General features: G+C 52.2%; 1 protein-coding gene across 2 annotated transcripts; it reads right to left on the reverse strand.

The window, feature by feature from the left end:
* Positions 1–440: 440 nt before the first annotated feature.
* On the reverse strand, positions 441–12,597 carry LOC311320087 (ETS translocation variant 5-like; the record flags this gene model as incomplete). 2 transcript variants are annotated; one of them, XM_084451745.1, is made up of 13 exons in its annotated part: positions 12,485–12,597; positions 10,636–10,765; positions 10,347–10,437; positions 10,091–10,138; positions 9,545–9,595; positions 6,180–6,303; positions 5,771–6,073; positions 4,577–4,863; positions 3,039–3,104; positions 2,555–2,623; positions 1,953–2,122; positions 1,541–1,642; positions 441–671 (listed from the first exon to the last, which is right to left on the reverse strand). In XM_084451745.1, the coding sequence occupies exons 2-13, from the start codon at positions 10,681–10,683 to the stop codon at positions 441–443; spliced, it is 1,590 nt and encodes a 529-aa protein (XP_084307871.1). In that variant the 5' UTR covers positions 10,684–10,765; positions 12,485–12,597. The 2 variants fall into 2 exon arrangements, with proteins under 2 accessions (XP_084307871.1, XP_084307870.1); XM_084451744.1 differs by having other exon boundaries at positions 10,347–10,440.
* Positions 12,598–17,745: the final 5,148 nt, after the last annotated feature.

The following is a 17,745-nucleotide window of genomic DNA, read 5'->3' on the forward strand; positions in this document are numbered from 1 at the left end:
GCTACAACTCCTGCAGTCAAGTCTGCATAATGGAGGGGGCCCCGTCCAATCAGACTCTGACATCACACGGCGGTCCTCACTTCCGCTCGGTCTCCGTGGCAACGACGGCGCCTCGCCTCAGGGGGCGGGGGGAGGGGCGTCAGGAGTCCAGTTCCGCCCCTCGCTGCCCCTACGTTCCTCGACCCTCTGTCCCTCTCTTTCACCATGGCGATGCCAGAGGAGCTGTTGGCTGCAGGTTTCCTCTGGGGGGGGGGGGGGGGGGGGGTCTTAGATCAGTTGGTGGGCGGGAGAGCGGGGGTGGGTGGGGGGTAGTGTTAAGGGGAGCAGGTCGGCCCGGTTCCAGGCTCCAGCGCCGGGCGTTGGGAAGCAGAGGAGTTCAGCTCAGCGGGGGGTTTGTGTGTGGAGGTGGGCTGGGATACGGAGGGGGTAGGGAGGGGGGGTCAGTAGCCATAACCATCGGGGAAGGGCACCCCCGCCACGCACGCCTCCGCTCCGTCCAGCAGGTAGGGGGCGCTCTCCTCGTAGTGGCTGAGGGGCAGCGTGTCGTCGTCCGGCCCGGTCAGGCTGTCGGGGTCGGCCTTCAGGCTGGGCCTCTGGTTGTCGGGGAAGGCCATGGAGAACAGCGCTTCGGGGTCGCACACAAACTTGTAGACGTACCTCTCGCCGGCCACCTGGAGAGACGGGAATAAACGCAACAGAGAGAGAGACGTCAGAGAGAGAGAGACGTCAGAGAAGCCTTCGCTCGCCACCAAGATGGTGCCCTGTGGCTGTGTGGGTAAGAATCTGACATTCTTAGTAATGATGAGGCGTTTCTGTCTCAAGTGCCCTGGCTATTCTCAGTCAAGAACATGTCCATGCCTTAGTTGGTCATGGTCAGGTGTCTGGAGGAGATCAAGTGAACATCCATAAGAAGCTCACGGCCCGCTGAGGTATAAGGTCCTAGTTGGAGAGAACTCTAGCCACTGGACTGAAACTATGTATAGGTACAGATCACCGACTATAAAGGTGGGACAGACTGACCACCATGTTGTCTGATCAGGGAACGCTGACTGCCAAAGAGTTTCTCTGTGACTGACCCCAAAATCTGTATGCTGTTGTACTGAATACATGTTGAATCTGATCTACAATTCAGTTCTGGTCAAACTACTTTCCTCTTTGGCCATTGTTTTCTGCAGTACCATCCATAATCATCGTATATCAGCCAGCCCCAAGGGCGTGGGTTCGAGAGATGCACATCTCTGCGCGAGACCTTGCAGCATATCTCCCAAGGTTGTGTTCTAATGTGGTTGAGTCGGGCTCCAGGCTGAATGCCGTTTCCGGGACGGAAGTTAGAGAAGGAGGAGAGAGAGAGAGAGATAAAGAGAGAGAGAAAGAAAGAGAAAAAAAAAAGAGAGAGAGAGAGAGAGAGAAAGAGACACAGAGAAAAGGAGAGAGAAAGAGAAAGAGAGAGAGAGAGAAAGGGAGAGAAAGAGAGAGAGAAAGAAAGACAGACAGACAGACAGACAGAGAGAAGAGAAGAAAAGGGTGAACCCGTCTTTACCTTCTGCATGATGCCCTTCTCATAGTAGTAGCGCAGTGACCGGCTCAGCTTGTCGTAGTTCATGGCCGGGCGGTTCTTCTGGAGTCCCCAGCGCCGGGCCACCTGGACGACGCAGGTGAAAGAGGGGAAGGGGCGGAGTCAGAAGTCTGAAGAGGACATTTATCTGTCATGTAGTCTCAACGCCAGACCCGTGAGAGTTCTTTCGCTGATAACACTGCGTAAGCTAGGCTAACTACGTAGTTGCCATGGATCAATCAGCCACGTGTCTGCAAGTTACCACGGAGACGACCTGAAACTTCGCTGAAGTACAAACGCTAAATGTTGACTTTTTTTTTTTTTTTTTTTTTTTTTTAACTGTCGACCGACATTTGTCGTACGACACTTGTCGACCGGAGTATAAATTAGGCTTCACCTCTTCGGGCTCGATGAGCTTGAACTCCATGCCGCGGCCGGTCCAGGCGATGAAGTGACCGTTGGCCGGGTCGTCCAACAGGGTGACCAGGAACTGCCAGAGCTGCAGAGAGCCCCTCCTCTGGTAGGGGGGGCCGTCCCTGAACACCGAAGACTCCTGCTTCACCTTCCCTGAGGGAGGGAGGGAGGGAGGGAGGGAGGGAGGGAGGGAGGGAGGGGGAGAGAGAGAGCGAGACAGAGGGAGAGAGAGAGAGCGAGAGGGAGGGATAGAGAGAGGGAGGGAGAAAGAGCGAGAGAGAGAGGGAGGGAGGGAGAGAGAGCGAGAGAGAGGGAGGGAGAGAGCGAGAGAGGGCGAGAGTGAGAGGAGGGGGTGGGATGGAGAGAGAGAGAGCGAGAGTGAGCTCCATGGCCACAGTGCGATGAGACATTCCAGAGGGCGGCGGCCTGTGAAGCGGACGGGCAGCCCGACTGACACCCACTCGCCACCTCCACTCAAAAGAGGGGTGGGGGCGCGATGCGACCGCGGCGCTAACACAACCCTGTCCTTTCACAGGCTGCCCTGCCCGCCCCTCCACAGCGTTTCAACTCATCCAGTCCTCTTACCTTCCAGCCTCTCTGGGACTACGCAGGCGTCGTCGAAGTACAGGTGAGGGTCTCTGTCGAAGCTGAAGCCTGTCGAGAGAGAGAGAGAGAGAGAGAGAGAGAGGATTAGGTTAGACAGGGGGCCGTGGGAACGGCCCTCCATTTTGATGTTAGAGGCCAGCCACTACGTTCCAGGGCGAACACACTGCTCACAAAGCACAGCTTGGGCAGCTTCCCAAGAGTGGAACATTCTATTGTCTAATAACAACAACGACGACAACAACAACAGCAGAGTGTGTGTGTGTGTGTGTGTGTGTGTGTGTGTGGGGGGGGGGCTGGATGAGATGTTCACACGCTGAATGAGCCGCTAACAGATGGACGCCCTTATTCCCAAGTCCTGAGACATGAACTTTGACCTCCATACCCCCCCCCCCCCCCCACCCTGTGAACAGCGGTACGTCGTACTCAGGGTTTAACGCGGCCGGCGGGTGAAGGCGCTACTTACTTTCATGGTTGTTGTTCTGGAAGAAGCGCCCTGCTCTCCCGAATGAAGACTGGCAGTTGGGCACTTCTGTGGAAACACACAGAGCAGACGGACGGTCAGACGGACGGACAGAACGGTCAGAACGCAGAGGAGGACTATATCAATTGCGCCCGAGTTGTCTGCGAATTGCAATCGACCCGTGTGTCCAGTCGCCGGCCCATAGCCGGCTACCTCCGGCCGTCTCGCGACCGCCACCGACGCGACACGTGGGCAGTAAAGTGACCCTTGGCGGGGCGCGCATCTGGTGGCGGTACTGGGCGCTGAGCCTCAGAGCAGAGGCTCACAAGGCAAACAGGGCTCCACCCCCCTCTCAAACAGAGTAACAGACCGGGCACGCAGATATTAAATCATCGCGGCTATCGAGTTAGACATGTCGCTGTCCCCCGCTCCCCTAGGCTCAAGACTTCCATCTGATCTGCTGTGTCAACCCTGCCCCCCCCTTCCCCTCCCCCCCTCCCCTCTCCATTTCCTGTCCTCTGGTGAATATCAGATCTCTATCACACAAAACGGACAGATCTCCTATACATCTTGACTGGTGCGACGGTAAAAAATAAATTAAAAAAAAAAAGAACAATAAAACGCAACCGCGTCTTGGTTGTCAGAGCCTAGCCCCCGGGAGAGAGGCCTACGGTGGCTGGCTAGGCTCACATCCCCCTACGTGCGTCCTCCCACCCGCGGACGGTGGGCCTTTGCCGTGACGTGTGTATTCATAGGCGGTAAAGAAGCTAAGAGGATTTGGCGTTACATCACAGGCGTGTCCACCCTAACAGACAGAGGGGCGGAGTCAAGATGGACGAAAAGGATTATGATGACGACGATGATGATGAAGACCGCATGTGGACGACAGCTGGTTAGGGGGTGCGCGTGGGTGGCGTGGGGGCGCTAGAACGGTTAAGTACAGAGGGATGACTTCCCTCGTGGCTTAGCCTTGACCTCTAGGTGACCCGCTGGTTCTGTTGTGGATCGAAGCACATCTGGCGCTGGTGCGCCATCCATCCACTCCCCCTCCCCCGTTGACCGGTCCTAGTACCGGACCTACGTGGGCGCTGGCCTCGATCCGTTCTAGATAAGCCTGTTTCTGCTGAAGCCGGACTCAGAACCAGAACACTGACCCACTTAACTTCCTGTCCTCTGTGGCTTAAGCCCGGCTAAGGCGTCCACTTTTACCAGCCTGGCGGAGGAAGGAGTGATTGACAGTGTGTGCTAGAGGGGTGCTTACGCAGGTGAGGGTTTGAGGTGTGTGTGTGTGTGTGTGTGCGGCCCTGTTTGCCTGAGGCCTCTCGGCATGTTAAAACTCACAGCCGCGTGTTGGTGCACAGAGCAAACAGGGATGGGCAAATTCCACACCTTCGGTCCAGTCTGCTCACACGCAGCCCGTGTAGAGCCTCACACACACACACACACACACGCACACACACTAGGATGTGTGTTGCGTGCATCACCCATTGGCTCCACCGTAGCCACGCCCCCAGGCCCTGGGTCCCGCCCCCCCCCCTCACCAGAGTCGAAGCAGAAGTCTCGGGGTTCCTGCTTGATGGCCATGGGGTGGAAGGCCCCCTGTGGAGGGCCCATGGGGGGCGCGCCCTGCTCCGCGTAGCGCGGGTCCATCAGCTCCTGCTTGAAGCCCTGGGCGGGCACGGGGACCAGGGGCTCGGACATCTGCCGGTGGTAGGGGGGCCGGCCGTCGCGGGGCAGGTTGCCGGGGGCCTGGGTCAGGTAGTGGGCGCGGCTCTGAGCCTCGGAGGGAGAGAAGGGGAGACAGGGCTCCGACATCTGTCTCTGGAACCTGGGAGGGGGGAGGAGAGGGAGAGGGAAGCAGGGAGGAGAGAGGGGGAGGACAGAGAGAGAGGAGAGAGATGAGCGAAAACAGACTTTTATTACAGAGGATTACAAAAGGCTCACTTGCAGGAAGTGAGGATGTTGCCACACAGACCCATGGAGATACAGTACGAGCCACCAGGGAGCCAGATCGGCCAGGCTGCTGCCGTCAAGCCCGTGGACTCAAGCTGTAAACGAGACGCCCGGGGCAGGTGCCACTAACGGATATAAAAAGATCCGCCCCCGACTTCTGTTTCTAACGGGCCGGGTGGCAAAACGTCCCGGCTTCGGCGACTACCGTTGACATGCCAGGAGTACCCCTGTATCCTCTCTGGATACCGACACCGAAGGGGGGGTTGGGGGAGGGGGGCGTTCCCACGGGGGTCGGGTCCCAAAAGAGGCTCTGTCGCGCCGCCAGCGCACGCCCGCGGCCACAAACCCCCAGCGGGGCCCCGTCAACACACACGCGCCCTCCACCACCCCGACGGTCAGCACTACCGAAAGGTCACGGGGATGATATGGAACCCCGACCCCCCCCACCCCCCCCGGGCTCGTGGTGGCTCGGGTCGTTCACGTGGCGCGGTGTGCGTGTCTCACAGCCAGGGGTCTGTACCCCTCTCTAACCCTCCAGGCTCGGGGGGGATATATGATTAAGATGGTGGGGGGGGGTTATATTTGGAGCAGTCGGCAGTTCTATGTTCAGGGTGGGCAGTGTGCATGTTGGTAAACACGCAGGGCGCTCCATTCGGCTGGCGCCCGATGCCCCACCCCCCCTTGCGCAACATTCCTCCGGGCGCGTCTGAGGGACTTGTTAATTGTGAGGAATGATACGACGCCGGATGTGACAAGGCGCTCTGGTCCTGCGGGCGCCGTACCTGTGCTCAGGGCAGAAGCTGGCGTCCTGGTTGCTGATTGGCGGGCAGGGCACGGCGAAGGGCGGGCTCTGGCTGTGGACCGCGAGCGGTCGCTGGCTGTGGGCGGGGCCGGCCGCCATAGGATTCTGCCGCCCGTGCAGGAGGCGTGGCCCTTGCGTCTGACCGGGTGCTTGAGGAGGAGGAGGGGTCTGCTCGCTGAGTGGGTGTGTCCCTGTAGCGTTGGGGGCGGGGCCGCATGGCGAGACCGGCGTGGAGGGAGGAGTCAACGGCTTGAACCCCGGAGTGAGTTTCCGGTCGTAGGCACTGTGGAGGGACAGAAGACAGAGGGTTATGGTCTCCGGGAGTGTCAACGCTCGACTGAACATCGAATCCATGATCGCCTGGAGTGGTAGTCAGATGTTAAGCGTACCTGTAGCTGTAAAGGCACTTCTCTCCGTACGGCATGGGACTCCGGTCCTGCCTGCAAGGAGAAAGCTCTTTGGAAGGACTCAGTTCACGCTTGACCTTCGCTGGCGGGGGGCCATGAAACATCACTGGGAAGGGGAGAGGAGGAGGAGAGGAGGAGGGAGGAGAGGAGAGAGAGAGAGAACAGTTAGAGGAACGCGCCGAAGCCTCATTAAACCCACCAGCAGAAGCGTTGGCGCTCATCTTAACAAGGCTTTGATGAGGTAGACTCCGCAAGCGCCTGCCCCCCCCGCCCCCCCCCCCCCGCCCGCACTTAAAGAGCATTTATCACCGAGCCTAATGGCGACCGACAGACCGGCGGAGTCTGAAACCGACCCCCCCCCCCCCCACCCCTCTTGGTGCCACAGCGCCGCTCCCAGTCAGCCAATCAAAGAGCCCCCCCCTCCTGGTTTCCATCAGCGGGGCCCAGTCGATACCCATGAATCAGCGTGGGCCGTAATTCAATGATTCCAAATGATTTTCCCCTCCCTCGTTCTGGAGCCATTAGCCGCCGGGTCCCGGCTCCGCCTGCCATTTCCGGCCGGCGTGTAATGGCCAGGAGAAACCCGACCCTCGGGCACCGGAGTAACGGGAGAACCGTGAACCAGCTCTGGGGGGGGGGTGGGGGTGCAACCGGCACGGTGTCCCCCCGCCTCCCCTGCATGTGCTGGAACGCTGTCCTGCGGCCAGCACACCGCCAAGAAAGAGAGAGAACGAGTGCAAATGGAGGAGGTGCAAATGGGGGGTTTGAAGGGCACGTCCCCCGCTGTTTAGGGCAGGGTGGGGTACAGGGTATGTATATGCAGTGGGTAGAGCGGGGTACAGGGTGTGTATGTAGAGGGTAGAGCAGGGTATGAATATAGAGGGTAGAGCAGGGTACAGGGTATGTATATGTAGTGGGTAGAGAGGGTACTGGGTAGAGAGGGTACTGGGTATACTGGGTAGAGAGGGTACTGGGTATACTGGGTAGAGAGGGTACTGGGTATACTGGGTAGAGGGTACTGGGTATACTGGGTAGAGGGTACTGGGTATACTGGGTAGAGAGGGTGCTGGGTATACTGGGTAGAGAGGGTACTGGGTATACTGGGTAGAGAGGGTACTGGGTATACTGGGTAGAGAGGGTACTGGGTAGAGAGGGTGCTGGGTATACTGGGTAGAGAGGGTACTGGGTATACTGGGTAGAGAGGGTACTGGGTATAGTGGGTAGAGAGGGTACTGGGTATACTGGGTAGAGAGGGTACTGGGTATACTGGGTAGAGGGTACAGGGTATACTGGGTAGAGAGGGTGCTGGGTATACTGGGTAGAGAGGGTACTGGGTATACTGGGTAGAGAGGGTACTGGGTATACTGGGTAGAGAGGGTACTGGGTATAGTGGGTAGAGAGGGTACTGGGTATACTGGGTAGAGAGGGTACTGGGTAGAGGGTACAGGGTATACTGGGTAGAGAGGGTGCTGGGTATACTGGGTAGAGAGGGTACTGGGTATACTGGGTAGAGAGGGTGCTGGGTAGAGAGGGTAGAGAGGGTACTGGGTAGAGAGGGTAGAGAGGGTGCTGGGTATACTGGGTATACTGGGTAGAGAGGGTACTGGGTATACTGGGTAGAGGGTACTGGGTATGGGATGTCATGTGACAGGAGGCAGACTGGGAAGCTGGTGGTGAATAGGCAGCCTGTGAGGAAGCCTGGCTCCTTGCCTGGCCACCGGGGCCCATGCCAATCTCCCCAACACACACACACACACACACACACACACGCACACGCACACACACGCACACGCACACAAACGCAACTAGAGTGCAGTCAAGAACTAACAACACAGACACATCAGTGTGAACGGACTACGGCAACCTCACACACACACACACACGCACACACGCACAACTGTATAAACACACGTCATGGAGTAAACCTCAATAATACACAGCCCCCTGGCCAGCGGTCAGCCTGGTCAGACTGGCTGTGCAGACCAGAGCAGACCGACAGACAGCACACCCTGCCTGGAGGACAGAGACAGCACACCCTGCCTGGAGGACAGAGACAGCACACCCTGCCTGGAGGACAGACAGACACCACACCCTGGAGGACAGACAGACAGCACACCCTGCCTTAGGACAGACAGCACACCCTGGAGGACAGACAAACAGCACACCCTGCCTGGAGGACAGACAGACACCACACCCTGGAGGACAGACAGACAGCACACCCTGCCTGGAGGACAGACAGACACCACACCCTGGAGGACAGACAGACAGCACACCCTGCCTGGAGGACAGACAGACACCACACCCTGGAGGACAGACAGACAGCACACCCTGCCTGGAGGACAGACAGACAGACAGACGCCACGCCCTGGAGGACAGACAGACAGCACACCCTGCCTGGAGGACAGACAGACGCCACGCCCTGGAGGACGGACGAGACGGCCCGACCACATCAGACAGAAACAAACAGACTCGGAGAGGAGGGGGAAATCATAAAATACGCCACTGAACACAACGCAAATATTTCCCTTGGCTGCAATAGAGAGGCGATGATGGGGAGAGTGGAGCTACGCTGCACAGAGAGAGGCTGGGAGTGTGTGTGTGTGTGTGTGTGTGTGGGGGGGGGGGTTGGGATGAAGTGTGTGTGTGTGTGGGGGGGGGGGGGTGAGGTGTGTGTGTGTGTCGGGGGGGGGGAGGTTGGGATGAGGTGTGTGTGTGTGCGCGTGCGTTGGAGGGTTGGGGGGGAGGTGGAAATCGGGCAGCTCTGAACTTGCACCACCCTCTGGAATCCGGCCCATTCTAGAAGCCGAGTCTGAGTGCATGAAAGTGTGAAATCAGATTAGAGGTCTGGCTCATGTGACGCCCCGTGCCAATGGGTTGATTACACCCAAAAGTGAAATAGAGGAACAGAGCAGAGGAGAGAAGAGGGTCTTCCCAGAGGATGAGGGGGGAGGTGGAGGTGGGGGTGGGGGGGTGTTGTTGTTAGGTCCTGGTCAAGATGAAAGCCTTTTAAGGAACGAAGGGAGTGATGAGTGATCTCATCAGTGTAGTCAGCGACGCTATAGATCGTGCGGATGGACTCGGTCCAGCGGCGGAGAGCAGAGTCTGCTAGCCTCACAACGCTTGACCAAGCCGCCCGGCGCCGTTTAGGGGTCTTGACGCGCCGCTGCTAAGCCCGAGGTTCGCCAGGAGATCGATGTGTACGTGGACGCATTAGATACAACTGTGTCTGGATGGGTCACTCGGAGAACTACACTCAAAAGAGAGACTAGCGTGCGCACACACACACACACACGCTCGCACACACCTAGGTGGATGACAGGGTATTAATAATGAAAGTAGTTACTCACAGCTCTCCGACTGGAAGTCAGGGACAAACTGTTCGTCATCAGGTACCTGGGCTGTGGAGAGACAGAGGCGTGTTAAACAGAAACAGACAGGAAGAGGAACAAGCACCGGCTCACTGGATCTGTCTCTATTTAAAAAGGGGCAAGCCAAGACACTGATTCACAGGAATACCCAGTCTGTATTGCCACTTTTAAACAAGGACTAATACGCAGGGCAGTGGCATACACCAGTGGGTAGGTGGCTGATTCATTATTGTACCGTCGACGTCCTTATGACTCCTAACAAATGTAAGCTTGGTCAGCATACAGTTGGTTGCTCTTTCATGGAACTTTGTTCTACTTGTTCCACTTGACTTGACAAAGAACATGAATATTTCAAGTTCTCATCCGTGGTTAATCTTTAATCTCGCCACTTACACAATGCTTCTGAGTTACCATCCCGAAACATGACAGCCCCCCCCCCCCCACCCCCCCCGAGTGGTATTACAATGTAATAACAAATAATTAATTACTATGTCATAATACATTAACACAAGTGTCCTAACTTACCTTCTGCAATCCAAATCTCCTGCAGCTGGCTGAGGTCTTGAAAAAGATCTGCAAGACAGACGAAAAGTTGGAATGTGAGACTCCAGTAAACATCTCGTTAATTCAAGTGCTCATGTTCTCAAGCGTCGGTCCAGGAAACCATCCTCGCAAGCAGCAGTCATAGGATGGGGATGACCCGACGATGAGGATGACCCGACGATGAGGCGCGGTTCTCAGTTCCTGACAGGAAAGACAGAGTGAGAGTTTCTCCACTTACCTTCTGTGTCCTGGGCGAGTTCTGTGTCGACAAACTTCCTTTTCCTGTCGCTGAGGGGCCGGCTGTATGGAACTTCCTCCACGTGAGATTTCTGCTGTGATGACATGACAGAAGACCAGCAACACAACAACACAAATGTTAGCATGTCTAGTCACAGACCCATGGATACTGGACATTCTTCTTGTTGGAATAAAAAAAGGCAGGCATGCACCTGACAAAGTTGAACTATTCCAAGACACAGTGAAATGTAAATGGACTATAAAGATCTTCTAATGAAGGATGTACGTACATTGGGTGGGATCATAAATGGGACTTGCTGGTCGTAGAATCCGTCCATGTTACCTGGGTCTTCAGAGGTGCCCAGTGAAGGGGTTTTCGCTTAAAGCGACGGTGCTTGGATAACTTTTCTGTCTATTCACCTGTAGAGAAAAAACAAGAGTCACAACTCTGACCCCTCGTTATCGTCTGTCGACGATAATTGTATGTGTAGTCTGATACATAACGACTCATCCCATAATATCCCCCCCCCTCCCCCAACCTCCCACTCGATCCTGATGCAATGTTTCCTATTTCAACAGCCCCTCTGTCTGTGCCAGATAAACACTCAGGTCTACAGCGCTTTACTGCACTGTAATGTAAATACACTGGAGTTGTGACGTTCAGCTCAAGCCTGTTACATAAGCAAAAGCTGACCATCTGTGCGTGTGATTACCAGTTCAATCAAAATCAGATCAAGAGTGAGCGGAGGAAAGTTTAAAGGACGGGTTTATTGTGAATCCAGAGACTACGGAGCATTACGCAGTGCAACACGAGGGTCTGAAAGGGGTGAAGAATATGACGCATACTAGAAATAAGACGCAATTATAACCGAGTCCATTGTAAACGATTTCTGGGTCAGAAGACAGATCATTCAACCTTTTAAACATGAATGTGGTGAAGAGCTCTCTATCCTAAGGGTATGATGTGGTATTAAGTGCTCCGGGTATTAAGTGCTCCGGAGCAGCAAAGCTTGACAAAACAGTGGTACGGCAAGGAAAGGCTGTGAATAGAGTATAGTAGCATGTGCTTCCACACTTTATAGTGTAGCCTACTAAAAATAAAATATATTTTTAAACTCCTCGACAGTGATATGACTCACGCGTAGTCGGAGAATCCTCGATTGTTCCTAGTGGAAGGCCTGCTGGCCAATCATTAATAAGTAGACACTAATTGTAGGCTAACTGTAAAAATATGCCTCTACTTGCATGTGCGTGTGAGCCTACTGAACACCATGACGCATTTTCTGTTTGTGACACGGGAGCGAGAAAAGTTGGTATAGAAAGAAATGTTGTTGGGACCTAATCCGCTCTAAGGAGGTAACAAGGGATCAGCAAGGTAGTAGCTAGGATAAAGGGAGAAAAACACAATGCACAGCCAGATAAATTGCCAACTAAAAAAGCATTGTTTGTTTCCCTACAGTCTTTGAGAAACTAACATCAAGTCCAACGAAAAGCGAGACCAGGGTTTGGAGAAAACCTACGCTAAAATCAAAGCGGACATCTGGCTGCATGCTCGTTTAGCCTACAGTTCCCGACCCCAAAACGCTCAAGCGTTTGGCTACGAATAAAGTAGCCTAGAGACTAGGCTGTTAGAAAAATGCTAATTCTAAACTTCACAAAGGCACCCGCCTCACTTTAAGCAATTGCATCTGACAGCATCAGAGAAGTATATAAAGAAAATGCATCTCTCCCTCCTCTCCCCCGCTTCACTCCTCCCTTCACGGACTCTTGTTTTTCTCAATGAAGTGAAACTCGATCCGTGTGGAACACTGAGGGGAAAAAAACCTGACCTCTCCATTCAACAAATCACAAAACATCCGACCGAGTCACCTCGCTGATAACACAAAGACAATATCCAGATAGATAACAGGTTTCTTCTGCAGTTTCCCCAAATCTAATGCACAGCGCAACATAAGATAAATAGCAAAATGGTTGCCAATGTAAACCTTTCTGGGAGAAGATGGCGTTCATTTTGACCAACAGCTCAATTTGCAGTTGCAGGGAATCAGAAACTTAGCTATAGCTTTAAAATATTTATAAAGGGCTTTCCTGACAAAACAAAATAGGCTATAGGCTACAGCAAGGCAATGTGCATCTTACCTAGTGCGTGTTTAAATCCCGTTCCAGTACTGAAAGAATACACCGGGGGGAAAAATCCACAACGAAACGAGTGTCGTGCGCGTGCAGTGATCAATTGATGCGTTCCTTTCGACTCGCAGAACTTGACTGAGGATTTTGTTTAATGGACTGGTTGGTTTTCCCTGGGGCTCGAGTGGTACACAAATGCATACTCTCATTGGTTCACTCGCCATGGCCGTCAAGTGAGTAACCAATGGATTCTCGGACACTGATGAATTATGCATTAAGTCGCCACGAACCAATCATAAGGCAAGTCTGGCCTATTTTTATGAATGGCTGGGTTTCATTCACTTTTTTCCAGTCATCACCAAAGAGCCCTATTTAAAGGGCACAGTGGAAATACACTAACAGCATGATGTAGTTCTATTGTTATTATTTTGGTGAGATATTTTATTAGTTATGTTTTCAATAATGACAGACCACTAGTCAGACCAATCAGATAGACACTAAAAATTGATTATTTATATACAAAACCAACAACAATAATAATAATAATAATTAATAATAATAATATTAATAATAAAAATTCGTTATATTTATAAAGCACTTTTCATTGTCAGACAATATGATATCACAGTTCTACAAATTAAAAAGTCTTTGAATAACATTTACTCCTAAAAATATTCCATATGTTTGTCCTAATAAAAAAATGTAGACCATAATAATAAAACTAGTTTGCAGCCACGAGGGCCAACACCAGTCCAGAACCTTCCTCTTAGCTTCGGCCTCAGATTCGATTTGGCAACCTCACAGCATAAACATCGGCCCATTGCTATCCAGAACCAAGCACCCTCTGACGTGCAGGATTACTGCCAAAGGGTCAGAGGTCATGATGAGCAACCGCCCGTGTCATTATCACCACACTAAATTAAGACTTCCATTTATACACACTCCCCCTGGCTGTCAGCGACAGAGAGAGGACTCCCAGGAACCAACCAGCAGCTGGTACGAAAAATCATAATCCTCTAAAACCCCAGCAGCCGTGATGTGGAGCTTACAAAGACTATGGTGGAGACAATAATAGTAGGAATGGATAAATAGGTGGATCCACAGTGTCTTTGTTGACAGGCCCCGGGTTCTCAGGAGCAGAGCAGGTCTGTAGGGGTCACCTTTATGTTGGACCCCCCTGTCTTCTTTGTTGGTGCATACTGTAGTAGGCCTACTGTGGTGTAGTGGAAGTTGTGGGAGTGGGCGAGGTGTGAGAACAAGTGTATTGTGTTTCCATTCAGCATTTTCTCCTTTCATAAATGTGACTCTATGACTAGGGCTGGGTATCGATTCAAATTTCAAGAATCGATTCGATTCCGATTCACAAGGTTCAGAATTGATTATCACGATTCAATTCGATTCGATTCAATATCGATTCGGCTAAAACCTTCTTCTTTTTTTTTGCTGTTACCTTAATTACATGACTGCCAAGTTATGCAACACATCAACAGGCCTACTGCGGCTGGGTATCGATACTGCTTTCCAAAAATGAATGAATGAATGAATCATTGAATGAATGAATGAACTATTCATTCCTTCATTTATTCATTTATTCATTAAATAAAAGATCGATTTTTTTCAACCCAGCCCTATCTATGACCCATGCCCAGTGCTGCTGGCCCATACAAACCTCTGTTGAAGGGCTCCATGTTTGACCGCGTCTAGAGAACCGACCCCGAGCGGTCATTCCCTGTTCCGATGGCCGGTCTCGTTCAGTGTCAGGGACTGGGTCAGTGTTACAGATCGCTGCTCAGCCAATCCAGGCTCTTCCTCTTCACGACAGCTCAGTGGCCGCGGCCTCAGCTCCCCGGGCGATTGCGTAGATCCGAGAAGACATGACGGGCTTCAGCGAGGTGTTTTCCAACGGTGATGGTCAATCGGAGGGTGAAATAGAGCCGAAGCCATTTTGCATATCTTACCCAAACTTTTCAGATCTACACAAGAGTCTGGAGGCACTGACAAAGTTGGGGTGTGCTGGGCCTTAACCTCGACGGCCTTTCTAAGGCCCATATCTAATGCCTGAGATGGCATCTCAACACTCTAGCTATCTTTCCTTGAATCCTCTCCTTCACGCACTGCTCTGGAGACACAGGATAGGGGACAGTAGTACTGTATGTAAAATATTGATCGTGATCAATGATCATATTCTAGTTCAGAATGGCTGGTATAGAAGCCGGACGTGAGACAGTTGAGGAGGTCGCATTAAACCACATATCCTGTCCCATCGTCATAATACACTCAATTACTGAAACAATCATTGAGGATCTTGGCAGCCAGTCATATCCAGTGAAAATCTGTCAATTTGCACATTTTAAAGTGGGAAACCAGTGCCTTTAGGCTGTTGATGCTCTCCCAATGGGAGACAAGATATGACTTGCCGGCTATTAATAGCATGAGGAGAGAGATAATTCCTGTCTTATTATCTTGGCAGCCTGGTGAAGACACGAACCCAAGGCTTCTCTGGGGCTCGCCGTGCCTTCCAGGCCTCTCTGCCTCTCTCTCTTTCTCTCTCTCTCTCTCCGTCTTTCTGCCTCAATCTCTGTCTCTCTCCCTCTTTCTCTCGCTCTTTCTGCCTCCTTTGCTGTCTGTCTGTCTCTCTCTGTCTGTCTCTACCTCTGTCTTTCTACCTGTGTCTCTTTTTCTGCCTCTTTTGCTGCCTCTCTCCGTGTTTCTGCCTCTCTCTGTCTCTATCTTTCTGTCTGTCTGTCTGCCTCTCTCTCTCTCTCTGTTTCTCTGCCCAAGTCTCCGGCTCCGCAGTAGAAACGAGTTTTACAGACTCTTCAGGGGGGAAAAGATTGAATTGTTCTGCTCCAGGTGAAGGCAAGGGGATACATGATGACCTACTGTAACTGGGTCACGCTGATAAAAAAAAAGTATTGTACTAAGCATTGAAGTATTCGCCCTGTTCCAAATATAGCCTATTTTCAATGGAAATGCCTGCAAAGTGGAATTCGATTTAAAACCTCTCAACTAAGTACCGCTAATGAAGTCAGGAGAAGGCTGAGAGCCAGCTGTGCCTGTTCATTCAAACGGGGAGAAGAAAATAACACCGATGTGCATATTCAACCTCTTCTGTTTATTTGATAAATCTTTTTATCCATCCTAACAATGGACGCCCTCGCCTAACAGACAGAATGGATGATAGACACCGAGGGCAACTATTGATTCTCCCCTCTTCTGTCCAGCCAGAGGTCCAGTCGGGGGTGACAGCTGTGTGCCCTTGACCCTGGCTGCTCGCTGGGGCGGATAGCCACATACCACAGGACCCTGCGGGGTAGCAGGGGCTTTAATACACACATGTAGAACATCACACTGGGGAATGATATAGGCTCTACAGCCAGTGATGTCACTCAATACTGTTCATCTGTCTTGGCTATGAATAGGATCGCGCCGCCGTAATGCTACAATTACAGTAACCACACGGCCTCTGTAGGTGAACAGCGAAGCTCCGCTTCCCCAAGGTCGGAACAGTGACGAGAGAGGGCAACGATTACATCTGACTTGGAGAAGAGGAATGCGCAACCATCTCTTGTGTGTGGTTGTGTTAATTCTCAGGGAGAGGACAGTGGAAGAGCAGGGATAAGTTGAGTGTAAAATCTAACTGAATGTTTATCTGGCCTGCGTCACTATGACCGGTTGATGCCACGGCTACCAAGTCCACTGCTCGTTGTATAGAGCGCTGAAGCCAGGCTCCTTTCACCAGGAAGGAAGGAAGTCTCAAAACGAACTGCAATCCTGGGGGCAAATCGTAAGCTAGTCACTGTAACCTGTGGATATTTATCCAAGGCTTCAATTTCGTAAATTTTGTGTCTGCTTGTATTGCCGACATTATGGCAATGACTGTGTGACAAGTGCCTCTGTGGTAGCTTGGTATCACAAGGAATGACACCCAGTATCAAGACTGTAACATTTGTATTTCTACTTGAAGCTGTGAAAAGTGCTATTGCTCAGTTAAAGGTTCCCAGGCCTCTAGACTCTGACGGGACGGGTATGACTTCGGTACTCTAGGGTCACTTCAGAGGCAGTGTGGTCTCAACAAGTCACATCACATCTTATCATGTACACAAGCACAGACATGGACAGTCCGCTATACTGGTGGTCATGGCGTACGTGGAAAACCCCTGCCACACAAGAGACTGGACTGACTACAAGGTAATGAATGACCGGTACTGTGTCTTAACCTGTCTGTGGTGATCTGAGGTCACATTCTACAGATGTGTTGACCTCTAGGGATAAACCAAATCCTTTTACAAGCAGGCGAAAAGACACCCCCCTCTGGGCGATAATGGTTTCCACCAAAGTTTGGTGATGGCAGTGGGTCAGTGCAACACAGAAACAGGGTGATAATTTGTGTCTTTGTTCTTGTCCTGCGGTTTCAGATTGGTTTAGTCCATTTCCTTGTTTCCAGTGACTTGTATTGCAAGAGTCCTGCATTTCCCCGTGGGACGACAAGCAGGAGAGAGTGGTTCCATTTGTCAGTTAAGGCTATTGATCCTCCTAAAGGACAGATGTGTGGTGACCGGTGACATGGATATTCAGGGCTGAGTTGGACATTGTTCTGTGTGGGTGTGGTGGCAGTCTCCTGATGAATCACTGGGAGATTCAAAACACCGACATTTATCCTGGGAATTGCTTCTGTTCGTCACTACCAAGACAGGCGGCCATTGCTGCTCTTGCACAGTGTTATCGACACGCCACCGGAAGGGAAACACAGCTAAATAAATATTCATGGTAATGGAAATTGAAGCAAAGGGTGGGTTAGGGTTAAGCAATATGACTGTTGAGGTCACAAGTAAGGGTTGAAGGGAGACATTTGCAACAATCAGTGTGGTCTCTCTTCCCCCCCGGGCCGCCATTCTCCATCTCTTCTCATCCACCAGGCATGCGGTGGTGTTAGCTTCAGATAAAATATATAAACAGATATCTATGTACACGTTAACTGTTTAAAATCATCCTTCCCATAAATGAAAAGTCACTGTAAACATGCACTCTTATTATTCGGTGAGTCTCTTGCTCCGGGCCCCACGCAAGACCGCTCAAATCCCGCCGGTGTCCAATGACCTCATGGTATGACTGTGGAGGCCACGTCCAAACTGATCTGGGCTCAGTGTTCTCTCTGCAGATGCATACATTTACTATTAGAGGGGAAACACAAATCTGAATGGAGAACGCTGTATCTAGGGGCATCTGTACCAGATCTGGGTCAAATTATGTATTTTGGATATTTGCCATAC

This window comes from Borostomias antarcticus (assembly GCF_949987555.1).
Source record: "Borostomias antarcticus genome assembly, chromosome: 17".
In the NCBI taxonomy this organism is placed as follows: Eukaryota; Metazoa; Chordata; class Actinopteri; order Stomiiformes; family Stomiidae; genus Borostomias; species Borostomias antarcticus.